A 21,464-nucleotide genomic window follows, 5' to 3' on the forward strand; every position below is an offset into this window, starting at 1 on the left:
ATTGCAAGTTATGCCATTCTATGTTTAGGGAGGCATCAATCTGAAGAACCTGTACTCTGTGAAGCAGACTGGATGGCAGGGGTTCCTAAAAACCTTGTGTGATATTAACACCTTCGCCGCGGTGGACAAAAATTACGCGTGCGCAGTTCGGGCGGCTCCGGGCCGTCCGACGCACATGCCCACTGTGACATCGGACCCCCAAGGGCCGTCCGACGCATGGAAGGGGTTAAGTCTTGCAAGCATAAATACATGCCTATAGTTGTGTAATGGCCTCCGATCATCAGTTGTAAATGTATATGTGTTACTTGCAAAAATTTTAAATCTTCGGGTATCCAAATACTTGGCTGCTTCAAATTTATGCGGCTATACTTAGCTGTGTGCAACGGCTGTCATTACTGAAGAAAGTAAGCTTTTATGATCAGGTTACTTTATGCTACACATTATTTACCCTGCAGGATTGTGATGATTGGAACGGAAGTTTGAAATGATGCTGACAAGGCAGATCTAGAAAATATAAATAAAAACCCCTATCACATTGAGTTTGGAGCTACTTAGCCATGTCCCACCAACAGCCACATTGCGATGCTGTTTTTTTCCATCTTTAAGGCAGTAAGCAGGAGTTGACTTCTTCATTGCTCTTGCCTTTTTGATCAATGCTGTTCATTTTTTTGGTCTCTGGACTTTAATATTAAATTGTTCTGTCCCTGAAGATTGTAAACTTGGTAAGGTACAATGGCCAGCATACACCTTGATGACTATCCCTCTTACATATCTTTGTAAAAAGCCAACATTAAGTGCAGCCACAATAAGATTGAAGCACTACCTCCAAACCTCACACAGGAAACCATAATTCTTAACACATTGATCACAGGGTCTCTAACTCTGCCACCCAGAAGTGCTTTGGGTTTTGTAAGGGGTGGAAAAGACCTATATAAATGATGTTGTAAATCAGTGCAATCCGTCCACACGTTGTAGTTAATGTGACAGTGTTTTACCTAATTATTAGGATCAACCTTTGTCTTAGAAGAGTGTATCGGTTTCTATAATGGATAGAAGAGTTTATTGTGGCATATGGGCAACCTAGATAGGACTGTCCATCAAGAAACAAAGGGCCAGATGTAGGTCGCCCAATACCGGTCGGTAACGGCCGAAATTACCTAATTTCGGCCGTTACCGACCGGTATTAGGCTACTGAGATGTAGGTGGCCTAAATTGCAAATTCGGTAATTTACCAATTCGGTATTTTAAGGAATCTGTAAATTACCGATTCCTTAAAATACCGAATCGATAAATTACCGAATTTTCAATGTAGGGAGCACTCAAATTAGTGCTTTTCCCATTTTAGGATTCGTTATTTACCACTAACTATAAGTTGGTGGTAAATAACGAATACCTTTGAAAATGCAAATCTGTGCATTTTCAACTGTGCCATGTGGCAGACATACATGCCCTAGGGCATGTATGTGTGCCACATCTGCACACAAGCACGATTGTGGGGTGCAACAGGGTGTCAAAGTGACACCCTGGCACCCTTGAATGTGTTCCCCATTTTACCGACTCGGTATTTACCGATTCGGTAATTGCCATTCATTCCTATGGGCCTCCAGGCCCATAGGAATGAATGGCAATTACCGAATCTGTAAATACCGAATCTTACCGATTCGGTAATGTTTACTGATTTTTTGGCTACATAGCATTTACCGATTCTAAAATACCGAATCGGTAAAATTCGGTATTTTAGAATCGGTAAATGTACTTTACCTACATCTGGACCTAGGAGAAGAACCCCAAAATATTTACTAGTTGCCTGAAAACGTACCTAAAAGTCATGTCTTGTAAGATAATGCAGAAATGTTGCTCAGTGTAGCCTTAGTGTCTATGGAAGGAGTAGCCCTCTTTCAACAGTCCATCCATGAAGTTGGTAACTTTTAGGGAGGCAGGTGACTTTGGTCTTATCGGGTTGATTTTATATCGATTGTCTTATGTTCAGAGACTCATGGAGTCTCCCTTATCAGTCCTTATCACTTTCAAAGATAGAGGCTCCTTAAGCAATTGAGCCTTTAGTAAGTTACAACATGCATTATTAAAAAGAAAAAGAACCAGGTGGCATGGTCTCAGTTTAGGATAAAGAGTAGTTAGGTCTACGAGAAGGTTCTTTCTAGGGTGTTTGGTATTGGGGGAGAGAGATGCATTTGATACCTGACTACCTCAACACGAGAGACAACAAAGTAGACCTGGATCCCCTACTTCCTCCAGGTTCATAGCAGTATTCCTTGAAGAGGATTGCCTTGGGTGGATGAGTTACAGTTTGTCCGTCTCTCCTTTTGTTTTCTCCTGTGGTGGCACCTTGCTTAGCAGTTAGGTTTTCTCAAATATATCACTAATTGTAGCTCCCTGCACTTCCCCCAATTTAATGAGATTTCTTCCTTCTGCGTGCATACTGGTAGGTCTGTGATAGTCAACAAGGGAGCTCACAACAACATGCCACACTGTGGTTCTTCCATGCCCATGCTCTGATCAGTTACCACTCACCTTCTGCTGCCGGGGGCAGTTCAGTTGCACAGGATCACTGTGGGCCTCTTGGTTAAGTACAATATCAGGCTTGCTTTTTCCTCCTCCACCTCCTCCTCCTCCTCTATCATGTCCTGACGGCTTAAATCTCCTTCCTTACCTCAGGACATGGACCCACATTGGCACATCTACACTGACTCTGAGCACGCTTTACGGGACAGGGCACTCTGACCCTTTAAAATGTTGTACTCTGGGGAAAATATCATTCACTGGATAAGACCCATTCGCTCAACAACTTGTTCTGTCATCCGGCCTCTCACCTGGGATAATGTAAGACTCCAGTCAGCATGCGAAGCCCAGCCCATGCTAAAGGCTTGCCCACTTTCCCATATAGTTGTGGAACAAATCAAACTGTAACACAAACATGTATATAGGAGTTGAACAAAATAGTCCTCATGAAAATATTTGCTCCAACTTTACTTTTACGAGGCAGTAGCACTCAACCTCCCCTTCTTTGAAGGAATCTCTCATGCCATCTCTGCTGCCTCAGCTTATCAATGGGTTGCAAAAAAGGGGGTTCACCCAATAACGTCACTGGGACCTGGGTAGGTAAGGCACTGAGAGAAAGCGGTCCCAGTAGACACACACAAAATTATTTGTAAACCACAACAGTTAGTCCAAATATATAAACAAAAAGAGTCAATATGCTAACATTGTTTTAATTGCAATGAAGCTAAGCCAAAAAATTGGGCAACAATTCATATTACAAAACTAAAAACTTTTTGGTTACCGTGCCCTGGGGAGGGGAAGGGGAATGTGCAGTGAGTATAGGAAGGGGTAAGGGGACACCCGCATAGTTGTACTTCCAAAGAGAAATCAATGTGTGGATGGATACGGGATAAATCAGGTAACTGTGGGTCTCGGTAGCCAGAGAAGTCAGGCGCCGAGGTCCTCGTCAAATACACTGTGAGGTCTTTTTATTTAATCCGGCATCTGATGCATAGTTTCATGTTGAGAATTCAAGCCACAACAGCGTCTGTGGCTTGAATTCTCAACATGAAACTATGCATCAGATGCCGGAATGGAAGTACAACTATGCGGGTGTCCCCGTACCATCTGTGATCTTACCTGGAATTACATCATGGCGCATATTAATGACGCTCTTCCTCAATGCTACTGACCCATCTATGTACTGCAATCATTTCTGAGACCAGAGATTGGTCCAGGTGTCCAGGCTCTACGCCCTGAATGAGGGGTAGTTCTTTCTCCGCCTTTTGAAAATAAGCATCCTTGGTCTGTGTCCCTGTCTTCTGTCCTGATGAAGACCCCACTGCAAGGGATCAATTCAAGCCTGCTTCCATAAAGGGGTCGAAACGTCGACTATTTCCCTGTGTTTCTAGCTTCATTCCAATATTTGTGTTATTTATTACACTCATGAAGCATGTCGTTTTTTAGGTTATAATTGAACCTATGGTCATCTATATCTAAGTTGGAGTATTTGTTTATCTAATTGTGTGGCCTTCTGGCCCTTTTTTTCTATGTCACTTACCCCTTCCTATACTCACTGCACATTCCTCTTCCCCTCCCCAGGGCACGGTAACCAAAAAGTTTTTAGTTTTGTAATATGAATTGTTGCCCAATTTTTTGGCTTAGCTTCATTGCAATTAAAACAATGTTACCAGATTGACTCTTTTTGTTTATATATTTGGACTAACTGTTGTGGTTTACAAATAATTTTGTGTGTGTCTACTGGGACCCCTTTCTCTCAGTGCCTCAGCTTATCAATGGCTGACTCTGCCTAAGTTGTTATTGTTTACAGCACATTCATTTTTGCAGGCGCACCTTAAAAACAAAAATCTAAAACTTTTTAAACACAGTTTGTTAGTAACATCAGTGTTGTGTTTTGAGCACATGAAACGAGCCGTTCAGCAGGTGTAAAAGTGTGCTGAAAGTAAGGTGGGATTATGCTATTTAAAAATTCTACAACACCATTGTGTGCATCATGGGTGTATTATAAAAGCAAATACAGTTTAGTAAGTGGAAGTCAATTTAGAAAATTGACTTCCGTGCTCATAGAGGTCTCCCCTGTGTAGAGAGGAATCCCTTTTAGAACAGCCAAAATGTTGATATTTTTGGGTTAATTGCCATATAAAGTGAGATTTTTGGCAATGATTGTTACATTTTGAGTTGAATAAAAATGAAACTGTGAAACTAGCCACGTATGTTAATTGTACTTTTCAGTGTAATTACATACAAGGAGATGCATTCATTGAAATGTCTCATGGTGTGCTCTTGAGACTGTCAAATTATCTCACTTTCAAACACCATTTCATCTTGATCTGGATCTTGAAACAAATGCATGTCTTTACCTTCCTTGATGCAGAGTGCAACAGATGTCCGCCAGTGACCTTAGGAACATACTTTAAGAACAGAATTTGCACCTTTTCAGATTTCGCGACAGGGAAGTCCTGGAAGATTCTGAAAAACATTTTGTTCCACTTTTGCATTTGCCAGCTCTAAGGAAATGCCTCTTTTTGCATGCTCGCCACCACATTTTTGGGACTGGTGCAGCTTGTTTATCGACTCTTGGGAATGCACAGAGGCCTCAAATCAGTGTATGTTGAATTGGCTATCCCCAGTTGGCAAGGACTGATTTACAAGGGCTTGCTTATGATTCCTTAGTATATGGTACCCTAGGTACCTAGGGCATGTAAGGTAGAGTGGCCGCACAGGGCTGCAGCACTGATTGTGCCAGCCTCTGTGTGACAATGTACAAAATTGGCCCCCAGGCTGCCACTGCAGACTGTAAGGGCAGTGGTAACACTGCTAGTTCAACTTTGCAATTTAAAGTAATGGCAAAGCCTCCACTTCCTTGAGCAACATATGTAAGTCTCCCGTAAAGAAGGACTATTGAGGCCTAAGGCAGGGAGCTGTAAATTATTAAGCAGTACATGTATTTTTGCATAAATCTTTACAGCAACACTTCTAAATTGTCGTTTTGCTGGGGAATGGCTAGCAGTCCCATTGGCTAACACATGGCTGTCGGCTGACCCATCAACTTGGCTAACTTCTGAATGGAACTACCTCGCTGGGAACTGTAGGGTATCAAATTAGTTGTGATATTAAACCCGACTTGATGTTTATGTAGAATTTAATGGCACTATTAAAGAAATGCAACTTTTAGAAAGTTGCCACTATGTGACCCAGTCTGTCCAGTGGCCTCACATGGTCACTGGCCACCAGACAGCTTTCTACGCACCTGGGGAGTAGTGTTCGGAACAATAGCAGCCTGCTACAGGGCAAGTTGTTACCTCCGTTACCTCCCCTTCGCAGGAGCTTCAAAGACGAAGCTGCTGTTGGTGGTCAAATGGCATTCACACTCCTTAGGGGCTGCCCTTTGTTCAGATAGACAGGCTGGAGATGGGGACAGAGGGGGGCGGGGACCAGTGCCTAAACTTGTTTTTTCCATGGATATGTAGCTCACTGGTAGCCACACCTCTGAGTGGGCTACCAAGCTCCTGACATACGAGAAAGGGTCCCGACATCATGAGAGTGGGCAGAATAGTGCACTCTGGGATTGCCAGATGCCGCACATAGCCGGAAAGTTGTCACCAATAGGGAGGCGACCTAGTAACCATTGGCTAGTGACCGTATCATCCCCTGCAGGGCCCTTTCTGGGAATAAATATAAGAACCCTAACACATCAACCATCTTGAAACTGGAACAAGGACGGAAGATGGACTGCCCTGCTGCCCCATTGACTGCGCAGAGAGAGGCTGCACCGTCTGCTGTACTGTGCTTGTTCCACCTTGGGCTAACAAAGAGAGGACTGTGCCTGTGGTTACTGGCTTGGGAAAAGCCTAACCTCAGCCCCAGACCAAAGGAGCGACTCAGAGGATCAGTGGACTGACCCTTGGATCCCACACCATGGTCAGCACAACTGAAGTAGCCCACGTCAGCAAGTTGGTAACCACTACGGAAGATTCGCTACTAGCTGCCACTGGGCATCCCAAGTGACCGATCCTCGATGGCCAGAAGTTGCACCCGAGCCGGTCGGACTCAGTAGTGTTGTCTGAGTCCAGATTGGTTGACGAAAAGGACACCATCTGCACCAAAGGATATCACTGGGTCTGCTGTGGACAGAGAATAGTAGTCCAGCCACAGCTGGCGTTCTGTGGTCTCAAAGAGACTTTGAGAGACCCCGACCTCTATCCCCAAAGTAGCCCCACCTGACCTGTGGACAGAGGAGTAACTGCAAAGGCACCCGTGTTGACCACACAGCACCTGGAGCATCCTGAGCATCTTCATCTTCTGTATCTGCAGCATCAGAACCACTCTACTGAAGTCTATGGCAGTAGTGCTGTAAAGTTGAACTGGACTGGAAAACGCTCTAGCGGGAATTTAAATGTCACCCCCCTCCCATCTGTTTGCTTTTTCAATTAAAACAGTATCCCCATTTACTTACCAACAGGCCTGGGTGATGCTTAACGTATATACAGGGATCCCATGCTGTACAATGCTTAAGGGTTGATAATTTGCTCAGAATCACAATAGGGCTGAGGCAAAAATATAGTCCCCTGTCCTCTATGGTTAAAAAAAAAACTGTATAAAAAAACTGTTGCAGACAGCGAAGGTTTTGGGGATCCAGAAAGTATCCATTTGTATGCGCAACGTTGATGGCATGCATTATTCCAATACCATCCACATAACTAATATTTTTTTAAGCAGAATGTGAATGTTGCCTTCATAAGCATAGAACAAACCAATGAAGATGCAAGCCATGCTGTGCCCATGGTATCAAGTAGATTGCCACAAATGCCACCCAACTCAAGCTCAGTCTTGTGCTTATGCAGATAGCCGATCGGAAAATATAAGGTGACTGTTCATTAATCCTGGTCAATAATGGCAGGTTAGAACATGCTACTTAGCTAAACAGTGTAGTTTCACAGGGGAATTTTCTAACCGGGAAACCATCTGCCTGAAATCAAGAAACATGCATCTCCGGATGGTGGAAGGATTCAGATCTAGGCACAGCTTTAGCAGTAGTCAACATAGTAGCTCACAGGTACCCAAACATTGCCAGGTTTGTTACTTTTAAGGGCAGCACTTGCAAATAATATTTTCTAAATGATGTTTAAAAAATAATCTAAGTTTGTTATGTTTTTGTTACTTGTAGCATGAAATCTCATTTTTTTCTGTAGACACTCAAATCAAGATGCTAGCATTGCTTCTTCTTGGAATTCTTCAGATGCAGAGGAAGAACTTGAGTTCAGCCCCAAGGTACTGTCCTATTGTATTGGTCATATTAATAAGCTTTTATCCATGTGGCTGTTAGTGTTATGAGCTGTTTACAGATGATGTTCTTACCAATTTAAATGATCTTCATCATACCCCTAAAACATAACTAAATGTCTTGAGATGGATACCTTTCTGTTGTAAAACTGCTGATATTTCTTTCTCTCTCACTTATAAATTATTCCACTTAGCACTTGGTCCAGAAACATTTTTTAAATGGACCTTCCAAAGAAAAATAACAGAATGGATCTTGGAGAAAGTAGCCTTTTTTTCTAATTCATGGCCCTTTTAAGATGCTGCTAAGTAAAACAAAAAACAGCAGTCTCCTATGTTTATATGCTTGTCCCTCTCTGTGCCTGGAACTGCTTCCAGCTCCTGTCCATACTACTTAGATGCTGTGCTCCTTTTTTTAAATCCCGGTCCTGATTCTTCAAACATACTTTGCGATTTTTAATTTCAGTAGGGTTCTGAGAATTTTCATAAAGAGTACAAATTTATGGGAATAAAATAGCTTCACAGCAGTATTTCCAGCAAAATAAAGAGTATCGTGTAGCAGCAGCATTTCTTGAAACTGTTCAGAAAATACTGTAGTCAGTTATGTTTAGGCTTTTGGCAAAATGCTTACATTGCCTCTTTGAGAAAAAATATGTTTATCTATTGCCCCTTGCACAGCATTAACGTCTTTATGAATTCTCTTTCCATAGACATGTGAAAGACTATGGGGTTCCTTTCTAGACCATACTGAAAGATTTCTCACGCTGATCGACCTGCAACAATTCAAAATTAGTCCTGGGCGAAGTTTTAATTGTGCTGGCTTAATAGTCTTAATAGTCATGGTAATTTTGCGTAGTGAAATTGTACGTACTTTTACTGAGATTACCCCATGATGCCACATTGCATGATGAGACTCCTGTTCAGGCAGAAATTGTAGTGAGAGTTGTACAGTTCGAGCTGTAGTTCTTTTAACAAGGGCAGTCAACAAACATTCCAGGTAGATTTCTTTATCCAAGCGCACCGTTCAGCTAATTTTTGACAACGAAATACAAATGTTAACATGAAATTACGTTTTAGAGTTGAATTTTTACCAAACAGAACATTTGGGTCATTTACTGAGTGCAAGATGCATTTTGCGTCATTACTACTAATTTTGTAGTAATATCTTGTAATTAGGCAAATTACACAAGATTTGCACACCGCTACACAAAACTTGGCTTCTAACCAAAATAAGCATGCACCCCAATTCATATCCAATCTATGAGGGGATCATTCCTCTCAGTGTACTAGAGCAATATCAGAGTCTAATAAATACCTTTTGAGGGAACTGAAAAGGCTCCAAATTATAGCAGAATCTCTAAATACAGAGGAGAATCCACTGCTGAATTTCCTTCACAATATCTCAAGGGAGAAGGAAATTCAGTCAGAGGATCCTACTCTGTATTTAGTCTTCCTCCAGGAATTGGAGCATTTTCATTTACTCTAAATAAGCTTTTAAGTCTTAAGCTCTCTGACAACAGATTTGTTACTGAATTTGTCAAAGCAGTTGAAAAAGGGGGAAAATTTGAAAGACTGTGAGCACCCTGGTAACGACCGAGGAGTGGACTCCCACTAAAACTGATTACTGACCCTTCATTACATCTTTGAAGCTCGATATTTCAAGTTGGAGCCTTTCGACCTATGGAGAAGAGTCCGGATAAATCTGCAGTTATAGTTCGTGAGGATCATCATTCATTGGTTAAATTCTATGAATACGCGTTCACTTGCTTTCTAGTGGCTACTCCGCAACTACTGTTTCTTGGGCTTGTCAGAAAATAAACAGCTCGGATATTCTACACAAAAAAAACTTTAGAATTTCTTCCTTATGAATGATGCGAAGTAAAAACAGGCAGATACTGGTTCTGGAAGCTATTAGATCAGTTGGTCAAAGGAAGGTGTTGGTACTGCAACTATCAATTTTCTGGAAATCAGGAAATGGAGAAATAAAGAGCAGAATTTACAGTTCGAAATTCTTCCCATTACAGACACTCTGCTGAGTTCTCTTTTATCCCTGACCAATACAACATGTGAAACCTACTCATAAGTGGAAGAACTAGCCCTATGAAACCTACTCATCAGTGGAAGCGCTAGCCAATGTCCAACGCTATTGAAGTCACATCAGATGTAAACATTACAGTTAATAACCCAAACACACTGGAAAGAGGTATTTTTGTTTTCTTTCTGTATGTTCTCCTTCAGAGTTTCAGTCCTTTAACTTCAGTTAAGACCGTTAAACTCTCTCCATTGTTCTGTAATTCTGTTTTTTTAAATGCTTGTTCTCACTGGCCTCGCTCCACATGCAGCATTTTTCCTTACTCAGTTGCAGATCAAGCCCATTGACTTCAACATCTTCACAACCCCTCAGACACAAGGTTCCCAACTTTGATACCTATTACTGCCCATCCATCTTTAGAAGCATCTTTGAAAGACCCTTGGCTGGAGTGAGCACAGTATGATAACTGTTGTGATGTGTCACTCCTTCATCTAGGAACTCTTATTCTCTATATGGTTGGATACTGAGAGCAACATCCCTGAAGTTGATTACACACTCTGCTACAATCAAAAATAGTTTGACTTTGCTGGAAGCACTCCCTTGTGCTTCTTTGGGAGGAACTACAAATGAAGCCACATCCTGAAATCTAATAAAGCAGGCAAGAAGGGTACCATATAACAGTATGTGCATGAGAGAAAGCTGCACATTAAATAAATGGTTAATATGGCCGTAATCCACACAACTTCTTACGAAAGACTACATAAAGAACTGTCTGGCTTAGACCAAAACAAGCTTGGAAATGTCTTGCGAATGGATTGGACACCACAGGACGATCTGAGCAGAGATATTGCAGCCATAAAACGTGATATGCATTCTCGGAATCAAAGGCTAGAAGCGGTGGAATACCAACTGCATTAAAGAAAGAAATGGAGCAACAATCCCGTCAACTAGAAATACAAGCAGAATTCTAGTCAAAGAAATGTGAGGATCTTGAAAACATGTCCAGCTGAGACAGTGTTCAGCTGTGTGACCTAAAAGAATACGCAGAGGGAGATATCTATGCATGCCTCACCAAAATATTTTGAGTTATTTTGAAGCCAAATGCAGATGATCAAGTTGTAATCAGAAGAGCAAACCGGGCGAGAAAGCGCTTCAGGGAACCGAGTGTGAGGTTGAGAACTCAAGGAACAAATCATGTCCCACATTGGCAGCTTTCCTTGTGCAGAGAGCCAGGTGCTCCTTTTTTCATGCCAGCTTACCAATGACACTCCAGGAAAGATGGAAACTTCTGCCTCTTATGGAACACAATAAGAAATGAGTGGACATTCCCAACAAGACTGGAGTTCTTGTGGACTCCTGGCTTCAGTAGATTGCGGATTGGTCCTCTAGTCGAGCTTCCGTCGGTCGCCTCCTTCTCATTTTGCTTCACTGCTCTCTCTCGGCTCTCTATTTCTTCTCCGGTGGTGGAACACACAGGACTCCCTCTGCTTCCGGGATTTGTGCTTCCTGCATCCTCCGCGTCATCGGAGTGGGCGGGGCTTGGTAAAAACTCGGCCCAGTTAAAGAAACATGGGCCAGTTTTGTCTTCCACTGAATATGGTTGCGGCTCAGCAACCTGCTAGGCTTCCGGCTGCTGGGGAGAGAGAGGGAAGAGGGGAGAGGGGAGAGGGGGTTGTTCATACACTCCCTGTCAACAGGTACGTTCGTACAGTCATCGGTCCGACCCTCCTCGTCACACACTCCTTGTTCATTTCTAACTCACCTTTGTAGTTGTTCTGCAGATTGCAAATATCACACACACATTGAATTATTTCTTCATCATACACTGCATGTAAAGCACCGCTTTCATCAAGAATGGAACCAGTAATGGCACAATTTCTCTGTCACTCCCCACATAAATACATTTAAAGAACAAATGAGAATACTTAATTCCTTCAACGACATTCCAAAACTTATCTCCATTGGTTAATTTTGAATTTTCCATACGAAAAACTACTTAATATTCCGCGCCACATAAAGTTCGCAAGTTCAACCTATTTTATCACCACACTATCTGGAACATTCTACGACACCTGCAGGTTAAAAGTTCATACATTTTTTTTGTAACCTAACGACATACTTTTGCAACATTTTATCGAAGAATTTAACGGCACATGCATGTTAAAAGTTCACCATAGGGGTCAGTAGTTCATTAGCTTTATCCCCCAACTCTAGCAGCACCTCAGCTTACGCCCCTAGCGCCATCAGACCTGTAGGAGTCGGTGCTTTCCACTTTCCACTTTCCAAATACCAAATTCATTTCATACACACAAATTTACCTTTGCACTCCCTCTACAACACCCCCTAAGCACCATACACAAGTTACAATGTTCGAAGAAAAAAAAAGTTCCTCCGAGTACCTATAACTACATGCTGACACTACTTGGACAGATGTGGCACAGCGGCCAGAGCACATGACTTCACAGCATATGACACAGTTTGGGCTCACACTTTTATCCCCGAGTCCGGCAGCAGCTCAGCTTAGCAGCATGAGACTCTACACACTACCTCACATATTTTCCGTACCTCAGGACTTTCAGACCAGTACGGGTTAGTAGTTCGTCCTAGTAGTTATAAACACATGCTGACACTACTTCCACAACTGTAGTGCAGTGGCCACGGCACATAACTTCACAGCATAGGACACACAATTTGGGCCCACGCTCTAATCCCCGAGTCCCGCAGCAGCATCACACTCTAGGCAATACCTCACTTAATTTTCGTAGCCTAGCACTTTCAGACCAGTAGGTATGAGTAGTTCACTTCGCACCCCCTCTATAGCACACCCTAGACATCCCACAGAGGTTACAGTGCTCCTACCCTCCTATTTCCCACTTTTTGCGCCCTTTTTTCCCCTTACTCGCTTCAACGTAATCACAAAAGGCGGCCAACACTCCCTCCTTCCATGAGACTCTAGACAATACCTCACGTATTTTCCGTAACCAGGATCCGTACTCAGGACTTTTACAGGTCAGTAGTTCGTCCTAGTAGGTAAAAACACATGCTTCCACAAATGTAGCGCAGCGGCCGTGGCACATGACATCACAGCATAGGACACACACTTTGCGCTAACGCTTTAATCCCCGAGTCCCGCTCCAGCTCACCTTAGCAGCATCAGACTCTAGGCAATACCTCACTTAATTTATTTGTGCAACTCTAGGCAATAGCTTGCTTAATCTCCACAACGTCCCAACAACGCTAGGATGCCTGGCTTCACCTTGTGGGTGCCCAGGAGTGGGCACTTCACAGGGAAAAGCCAGGAAGGGTTCCACAGCGGTATGCGTACAAGCGCCGAGATGCCTCATGGGTGATTCGTGCGCTATACAAGTACTACACATTTACATTTACATTTACATTTTAATTTCCGTAGCCCAGCACTTTCACACCGGTAGGGGTTGAATACTTTGCTTCGAACCCCCTCTATAGCACACCCTAAACACCCCACAGAGGTTACAGTGCTCCTACCCTTCTCTTTCCCACTTTTTTCACCCTTTTTTCCCCTTACTCGCTTCAACGGAATCACAAAGTGGCGGCCAACACTTCCTTGTTGCAACCGCTTGCACCGCTCGCAGCCAATCAACAGCAAGCTCGTGCTCGTAACGCCTCAGCCAATCAGATGGCAGAATTCCCAAATATAGAAATCTGTCAATTTCGATATTTCTCAAAAACTACTGAATGGATTTACACCAAATAAACAAAAGTGTGCTTTCTAGACCAAGACCCTTCTCCCTGCAAAATTTGGGGTAATTCCGTTTACCCGTTCGACCTGTAGCCTTGTCTAAAGTTTCCTATGGAAATTAACATTGATATTGAGGGTGATGAGACGGCGGTGTTGGAATCAAACTGTTTGCCGCCACCCACTTGGGAATACTGAAAAAACAACTACAACTGGCATCCAACCCACTGGGGTAAGAGATAGAGCACTACTAGTACCGAGAGGCCACAGGAGTGGCCACGCCCACTGAGGCGGAGACTGTAACATCATCCAGGTGCTTTAAAAACTGACATGCCAGCTTGCAGTTATGAAGGCCTGCTCCTGATGAAATGCCGAGGTGCATGAAACGCGTTGAGTGTGAAGGGTGATTTGAAGTGTGTGCGTGTGTGTGTGTGTGTGTGTGTGTGTGTGTGTGTGTGTGTGTGTCTCACAACAAAGAAGATGCCTGCAAAGGAGGGGCCCACAACAGGTAGGTAATTTTCAGTAATTTATTGAAGGTCGCCGTATGTGGAGCAAGACTGCTGACACTTCAAATTACCCTTCACACTCGACGCGTTTCATGCACCTCGGCATTTCATCAGGAACCGGAATTGATATTGAGGGTGAAGAGACTGCGGTGTTGGAATCAAACTGTTTGCCGCCACCCACTTGGGAATACTGAAAAAACAACTACAACTGGCATCCAACCCACTGGGGTAAGATATAGAGCACTACTAGTACCGAGAGGCCACAGGAGTGGCCACGCCCACTGAGGCGGAGACTGTAAAATCATCCAGGTGCTTTTAAAATGGACATGCCAGCTTGCAGTTATGAAGACCTGCTCCTGATGAAATGCCGAGGTGCATGAAACGCGTCGAGTGTGAAGGGTGATTTGAAGTATCAGCAGTCTTGCTCCACTTACGGCGACCTTCAATAAATTACTGAAAATGACCTACCTGTTGTTGGCCCCTCCTTTGCAGGCATCTTCTTTGTTGTGATTGATATATATATATCTCTCTCTATATATATATATATATATATATATATATATATATATATATATATATATATATATATATATATATATATATATATATATATATATATATATAGATATATATATATATATATATATATATCAATCAATCACGCTCCACCTATGCCTCGCCAATTTTGCCAAGAAAGGGAAGCATGGAACCAGCAAAGAGTTTTATTCTGCTTTTACAAAGACCTCGGCAACCATGACGCGTTTCGACACTCAAGGTGTCTTGATATATATATATATATATATATATATATATATAATACCTGTTCTTTTTCTGCATGGTTAGTACATTACTTTTTTCCTACATTTACCTCGTTCAGGGGAGAAAGTCAAGAGAAATTTGAGTATTATTGATGAAAAGCAAATGGGAGAATACTTTTTACTCACAGTTAAATAAAATATTATGTCAATGATCTCCTGTTGATAGTTATTAATCGTTTGACATTGTTCTCAAGAAGGGCAATGTTATAAATGCAAAATCCCATCAAGTTATTAGGCTGTATTTGGTTTTCTAACTTCCTGAGCTCACGCCTCATTTACTACAACAATACTTTAATTCAAATAATAATAGTGCGCATAACTTAGAAAACTGCTTTGTGTCAAATGACGTTTCTGTGTCAAGATGTGTATTGCATTATTCATTTATGATATTACTTTTTTTCAGAAGTCACAGAAACCAAGTTTAGCTGTGCTTATGAATGCCTCAATGCAAACCAAGAAAGCTGGTAATTATCTGAAAAATTGTATTGTATTCTTAACATACATTTTGAAGTTGTTGTTTATACATTTATATGATGATTGCATTTGTAATATGCTTTTCTTTGTTTTACTGTAGTCCATGAAACAACTAGCATTATCAAAACTCAACCGATTGTACTACCTTGTAAATCAGTTAGCAAAGAAGATTTGTATCATGATAATAACGAGGAAGAGCTCCATAAAGCTTCCCTTCCCAAGCCTTTGCCCTGCGACCAATCCTTCCCTCATCCTGCATTTAGATCACCTGCGTCCTTTCCACATCCTCTCCAGACGGCTTCTAATCCTTTCCCAGGCATTGAACAGGTAAATGTTTGTAGTTGCTATTTTACATTTACTTTTTTTGGTATTCATGCTCATGTTCTGTTTTTGTTTCCTTCAATATTTGTTTCTTGTATTCCATGGATTAATTTACAAAACTATGAAGGTGACAATGAGAATTATAGTAATGAAAATACTGACTTCCAAGGAAAATTAAGCAGCCATGTTCTGAATGTATGTAAAACAGAAAGTTGTGAAACAGCTGAAGATAGTGAAGAAGATGAAAAGGATGAGCAGGAGGAAGATGGAATTGTAGATGTTGGTAATCCAGAAGAAAGCCAAGATGACTACGATGAAGAGGTGAGCCAAGAAGATGGCATTTTGAAAGATGAAGAAGAAAATGAAGAGTCAAGTGAAATTCTTAAATGTTTGGAAGATGTCAAAGAGATTCAGCCGTCATTGTTATCTGATGTCCAGTGTGGGGGCTCGGATACATGTTTGAGCAGAACCATTTTAGCTGGTGTTGATCATAATCTACAAGCGGAACTTACTAAACCGCGTTCTGCTGACATCATTGAGGTGGGACAAGATTTTTTCCAAAACTTAGTGAGTGGTCAGGAAACTCTGGAATCGAGTGATCTTCCTGTATCTTTTATAATAGGTCATTATGACCATTTCAGTGAAAATGAGACTGTTCTCGTCTCTCCCATTTCATTGGTAGGGAAAACACCCAGCCCTTTAATTGCTTCTGCCAGTGAGAAGGATATGATTTCAAGCAAAATGGTATTTCAAGACATGCAGTTAAGTGAACATTTAAATCTGAGAGCTTCTTGTGAAGGTTCTGAAACATTCTTGAAGCACAAATCCACTGAAAAAAATACAGATATGATAACTGGAAATCTGCGAAGCACTGCAGATGTTGATAAAGCTCATCCCAATGACAAAGATCCATTTACAGATGAAAATGAATGCAAAGATGCAAACCTTAACTCTGCTAATGAGCAATTCATAAGGTGTGGAATATTGGGCAATGTGAGCAATGAAAATTGGACTGACACTAATGAGCAGTTGCATGCACGTTATTCGAAACACTGTACACAATTTGAAACAGGAGACTGTGAAAGTGGGAATGAAAGTTGGCCAGCTAACACTCAGAATTGCGTAAGTAAACTTGGAAATAAAGCAAAGGGCAGTCTTTTATATAATATTCTGAAAAATGTTACAGTTACTAGAGATGTCTGTCCATTTGTCTCCTTTTGAGGTTCCAGTTTTAATAATTAAGTTATTAATGTAGCAGGTGAATGAATTTTTTTCTTCCATGAAAAACTTTGATAAAGATGTAGTTGGTACATGATTCTAAAATGTAGTTGTATAAAAGTGTTTTATTTTTACTTATTCATTGTCAATGATGGCTACTCATGTTAAATATCTTAAGCATCAAAGAAGCATTGCACCTTCAGGCCAACAGTACCTTACTTCCTGAAATGGTATTAGTATATCTTGAATACAGTGTCATTTTAGTACACCTGTAAATTATTGCTTTCTACCCAAGTCTGAGAAATTACCTTGAATACTTTAACATGTGAAATTATTCAGGGACCAGGAAATGGAGCACATTCAAAATCTTGACTATTTTAAAAATAATAATAAAGTCTCATTCTCTACCTTGAAATTCACATTCATGTCAGTATTCTTTTGACTCTATCTGATTACAGTATATTAATTTTAAGTTCCCTTCTTCCTGCTTTCTCTTTATTTACTTCTCCCTAGCTGCCGTTTTTTCTTAGCAGTCACTTAAACGTTTTCACCTCTTTCCTATCAACTCTTATTTTTTTCTAGTTAACTGACCTTTCTTCCTTCCTTCTCATATCCTCTTTCTACAGTACTCTTTCCTAAGTTTCCCCTTCCAGCTCTTACCTCCATCATTTGGTTTTCTTCTCCTTGCCTATTATCCCTTTCCCTTTATTAGATTCCTACTATTCTACACTATACCCAGTTTTTTACCTGATTACCTTCACAATTAATCCTGCCTTCATTATTCTGCTCTTTTTCCTGCCATGTTCTTCTACACTTGCTTGCCTTTCAGATTTTCTTAATCACATCATTGTAAAAAATCACTCGCCTGGTATACCAAGAATTGTAAAAATGTAATAGAGTAAAAATATTTAGATCGAAACAAAATCAAGAAATTAAAGTAATATATTTTTATAATGGTTCAGAAACCAGAGCTTGCTAAAAGTCCCCTAGTATTCAAAATTGTCTTATCTGATATTATTTTCTTTTAAATACTTCATCCACTTTGTATGGCTTTCTTCGGATTAGCATTGTCCTAATTTATGTGGGAGAGGTGTGACTCAGTGGCCAGAGCAGCTGAATCAGGAGCGCGGGGCTCACGGTTCAATTCCTGGCGCCAGCTCAGCTCAGAATATTGTTATACTGGGCAATAGCTCACTTAATCTCCCCGACAGCCCCCAGTACCTGAATACCCTTAGGGGTGATAGGGCGCTCTTTACAAATCTGGAATTTCAATGTCATTTATGTCATTAGGGTGGAACACATGATTATATCATTAAAGGCAAGCAAGCCAAGTTTAATATTTGTGATGATTTGCTGAGGTTTTCTGGTCTGTTTTTTACCTGAACGACCGAGCTCCTATTGGGTGGCTTGTGGAGACTAACGCTTTTTTCACTAACATTTTTATTTTGTTTACCCTACGACGTTCTGGGACTGTTAACTGTTTGTGGTTATTTTCTTGTTGTTTTCTTTAGAACACAAAATACGTTTTGGCTTGTTATAAGGAGTCTGCCCCAGAACAGAATTATGCTTGGGACCATAGAATGTCCGCATGTGGGGACTGAGTCCCCATACCCCATCAGTATCTCTGGGTCCAAATCCTTGCATCATTGCCCTCCTAAACGTTCCACAGAGACAAGTAATTTGGCACCCCAAAACACAACACTCCCGACCCTCTCAGGGATCATGGGAGCAGGTCACCCCCTTTTGTTCTCTCACTCGTACTTGTACACAACAAACAAAAGAGGAAAGTTTAAAATGTTTATTTAAACTATTGTGCTCTAATCTACAATAATTGTGCCGCAAATAGGAAACAAATACAGGTCAGTAATGTGATTAGCATTGTTAAGAGTCCATTTACAATAAAAAGCCCTCTCATATCTGACACATTTGCCTAAACCCACCCTCGCTATAAAAGCTAAATTATTATAAATCTCTGGGCTTAACGGCAGACCCATACCATAGCATACATAGACACTTGTTCTACATCCCTGCTGACTTAGTTCTCTCGTCTCAGCACCTTAGCTTTGTGTGCAAGTCTCCGCTCTGTGTGTTCAGAACGACACATCACAGGTTATATGACAAAACATGTGTTTTCAAAGACAGCAGCTGGGGGTTCCTATTATGTCTAGGTGCTATTATCCGACCACTGAGAATAACAAGGAGTAGTGTTGTTCGACATTGTCTAGGCAGTACAGACAATGTCCCAGGAAAAGAACTAAATACAAAAGTTTATGCTGAATATATGTGAAAATGAAATGTGGCACAAAAACAAACATGCGCTTTGTTAGCGTGTGCAAAGTGACTTACAACGTGCATAGTTAAGCTACCATAGGGAAAACGACAATTCCAATGTAGAAAACACATGGCACCCTCCCTTTGGTTGGGACAATAGCACGACAAACAGCTAATTAAAATGTATTCAATCACAGGATAAGCAAACTCCTAGCATGTGCTCTAAGTATTTTCATACTATGTATTGGAAAAATATAAAACTCCAATATGCCAATTTAAAAAAAGGTAACCAAATTATGATGAGTCGGAGGAATCCATAATGTCACTCGCAAATTCAAAAGCCAGGACCTCCAGGACGGATTCCAACTCCGTAGAAGATGATTGCTCCACAACCCAGGTCCCAAGTTCCAGAGAACAGACATGATCTTTGGTCTCAGCCGATGCTGAGACAGATATCAAATAACTTGCATCCCTGTTAATAGGGCCAGGGTTTAGAGATCCATCTGCAGATGCTCTCATCTCCTCAAGAAGGAGTAACTCATACCTCGCATGATGGAGAAGCTGCAAACCCAAGGGGCTAATTTGACAATTGGTCAATAAAGGACTCCTCAGCAGTTCCATGTCCATGGGAGCAGGCGTCTGCAAAGCCAGGCAAATATCTGGTACTCAGTCGAAGAGGCACCAGAGACCGCAAAACACAGGTTGTATGCAGGTAAACGCAGCAGGTCCGAATGTTAGTTATAGTTCTTGATGCAACAAGATTCTAAAGTATCGAAGCATACACTCACAACACTGCTGGAGTGTTGGTAGTTCCAAAGTGCTTGCAAAAGAAACATCCATTGCAGAGAAGCAAAAATAGGATAAAAATGCCGCAAATGAGCAATAACAGCACCTGGAGTCCTCAGAACACACTAGAAAAAAGAGAATTGACAAAAGCCGATATTACTCTGAAAATATTTTGGAACAAAGTGACCTATCTGGAGCCTATACCTTAAAAAAATGCGCAAGATCGGCATTAAAAATGATGTTAATTAATTTGCCAAAATGTAGTGGAAGGTTTGTGTTTAGCAGTGCCTTTATCTCGCAGGATGTTCCGGCAACTTGTAACTGGAAGGTCTCAGGGGCAGATCTGAGAGCTACTTCTTTTTGAAATATTAGTGCTTTGAGTCTGCTTAGCTATTAAAGTCTGCCTTCAAAGTTGGAATGGAAGGCCGTAGCAGGCTCTCGACAAGTCCTTGCGTTGGCGGAGAGAGGACATTATTACAACATTTGATGGGGTGACAAGCTGATAAAATATATGGAATTCCCGCCTGCATCCCACAGCACTCTTGATCATTAAGCACTAAACAGCTACCATTTGAAAGGACAGTTAGAAGCTCAAGTATTGCCAGGACTGGGATTCCTTTAAAAAAACAGGTCAGATTCTCTACGGAAGCATTACATGCGGCATGCACTGTAGCTTGCTTGTATACGTGTGAGTCGCATTCCTTTCCAGTAAGGAATACTTACACAACGATGGGTAAATGTAAGTGACCATAATTCATGAATAAAGCTGCCTCCTAGAGGTTCCTATCTACCAATACTCCTGAAGTTGTTTTAGCTATGGTAAATGGTAGTTGTTCTAACTTCTCCAAATGTAGCATTGTATATGTTGCATCTTTCATTTCTATCAGTTGTTTTCATGTCGAGTTGAAAGGCGAAAAGAAGGTACTGAAATTTCGATAACGCCATGGTACTCGCCCATTCTTAAGTGTTTGTAGTGTCCAGCTAAACTGAATGATAGATCTAAGCTGAATTTACACGTGATACAATATTGACATATCACTTTGCATATTATCAATAACAGATGACACAATGTTATTTACATTATAAATGCGAGAGGACAGTATTAATACTACCATCCACAACCGGAAGTACTTTTTCCAAATTGTCCTGATCAGTTTGTCTTAAACGTGCAGCAGCTTCCATTTGGAACAATTTCCAAATTTCAATATATTTCATTATCCAAATTTCATTATATTTCATTATCAAAACGTATATCCAAGGTGGGACTAGATAAGTGTGTTTCAACCATGAAATGAAAACACAGATCCCTGCTGGAGAAATTTTTAAAACTGAACAGCCTGAAGAAAAATCATCTTGATCGATATAATACCCAGAAGCAATTAGTTGGAAAAATAGGATGCTCCGGTTCTATAACAAGACTCAAAAATTCAAAAGTGGTGGATCCATCGATGGTGGATCTGTATAAATGGTTTCAGCTGCAGAAGACGCAGTAGTAAGAACAGTACTCACTTCTGTCGTACTTC

General features: G+C 41.3%; 1 protein-coding gene across 10 annotated transcripts in view; it reads left to right on the forward strand.

Annotated features, from left to right (window-relative positions):
* ANKRD26 (ankyrin repeat domain 26) overlaps window positions 1-21,464 on the forward strand; it is a 1,096,841-nt gene that overhangs the window by 278,417 nt on the left and 796,960 nt on the right. For 9 of the 10 annotated variants that reach the window (XM_078674324.1, XM_078674330.1, XM_078674326.1 and 6 more), the window contains exons 8-10: window positions 7,713-7,791; window positions 15,275-15,335; window positions 15,446-15,672. In XM_078674324.1, the coding sequence (XP_078530450.1) occupies window positions 7,713-7,791; window positions 15,275-15,335; window positions 15,446-15,672 (367 nt within the window). Of the gene's footprint in view, window positions 1-7,712; window positions 7,792-15,274; window positions 15,336-15,445; window positions 15,673-15,793; window positions 16,789-21,464 lie in introns of all 10 variants that reach the window. The other variant, XM_078674323.1, reaches the window with a different exon arrangement.

This window comes from Lissotriton helveticus, chromosome 1_1 (assembly GCF_964261635.1).
Source record: "Lissotriton helveticus chromosome 1_1, aLisHel1.1, whole genome shotgun sequence".
NCBI classification, from domain to species: domain Eukaryota; kingdom Metazoa; phylum Chordata; class Amphibia; order Caudata; family Salamandridae; genus Lissotriton; species Lissotriton helveticus.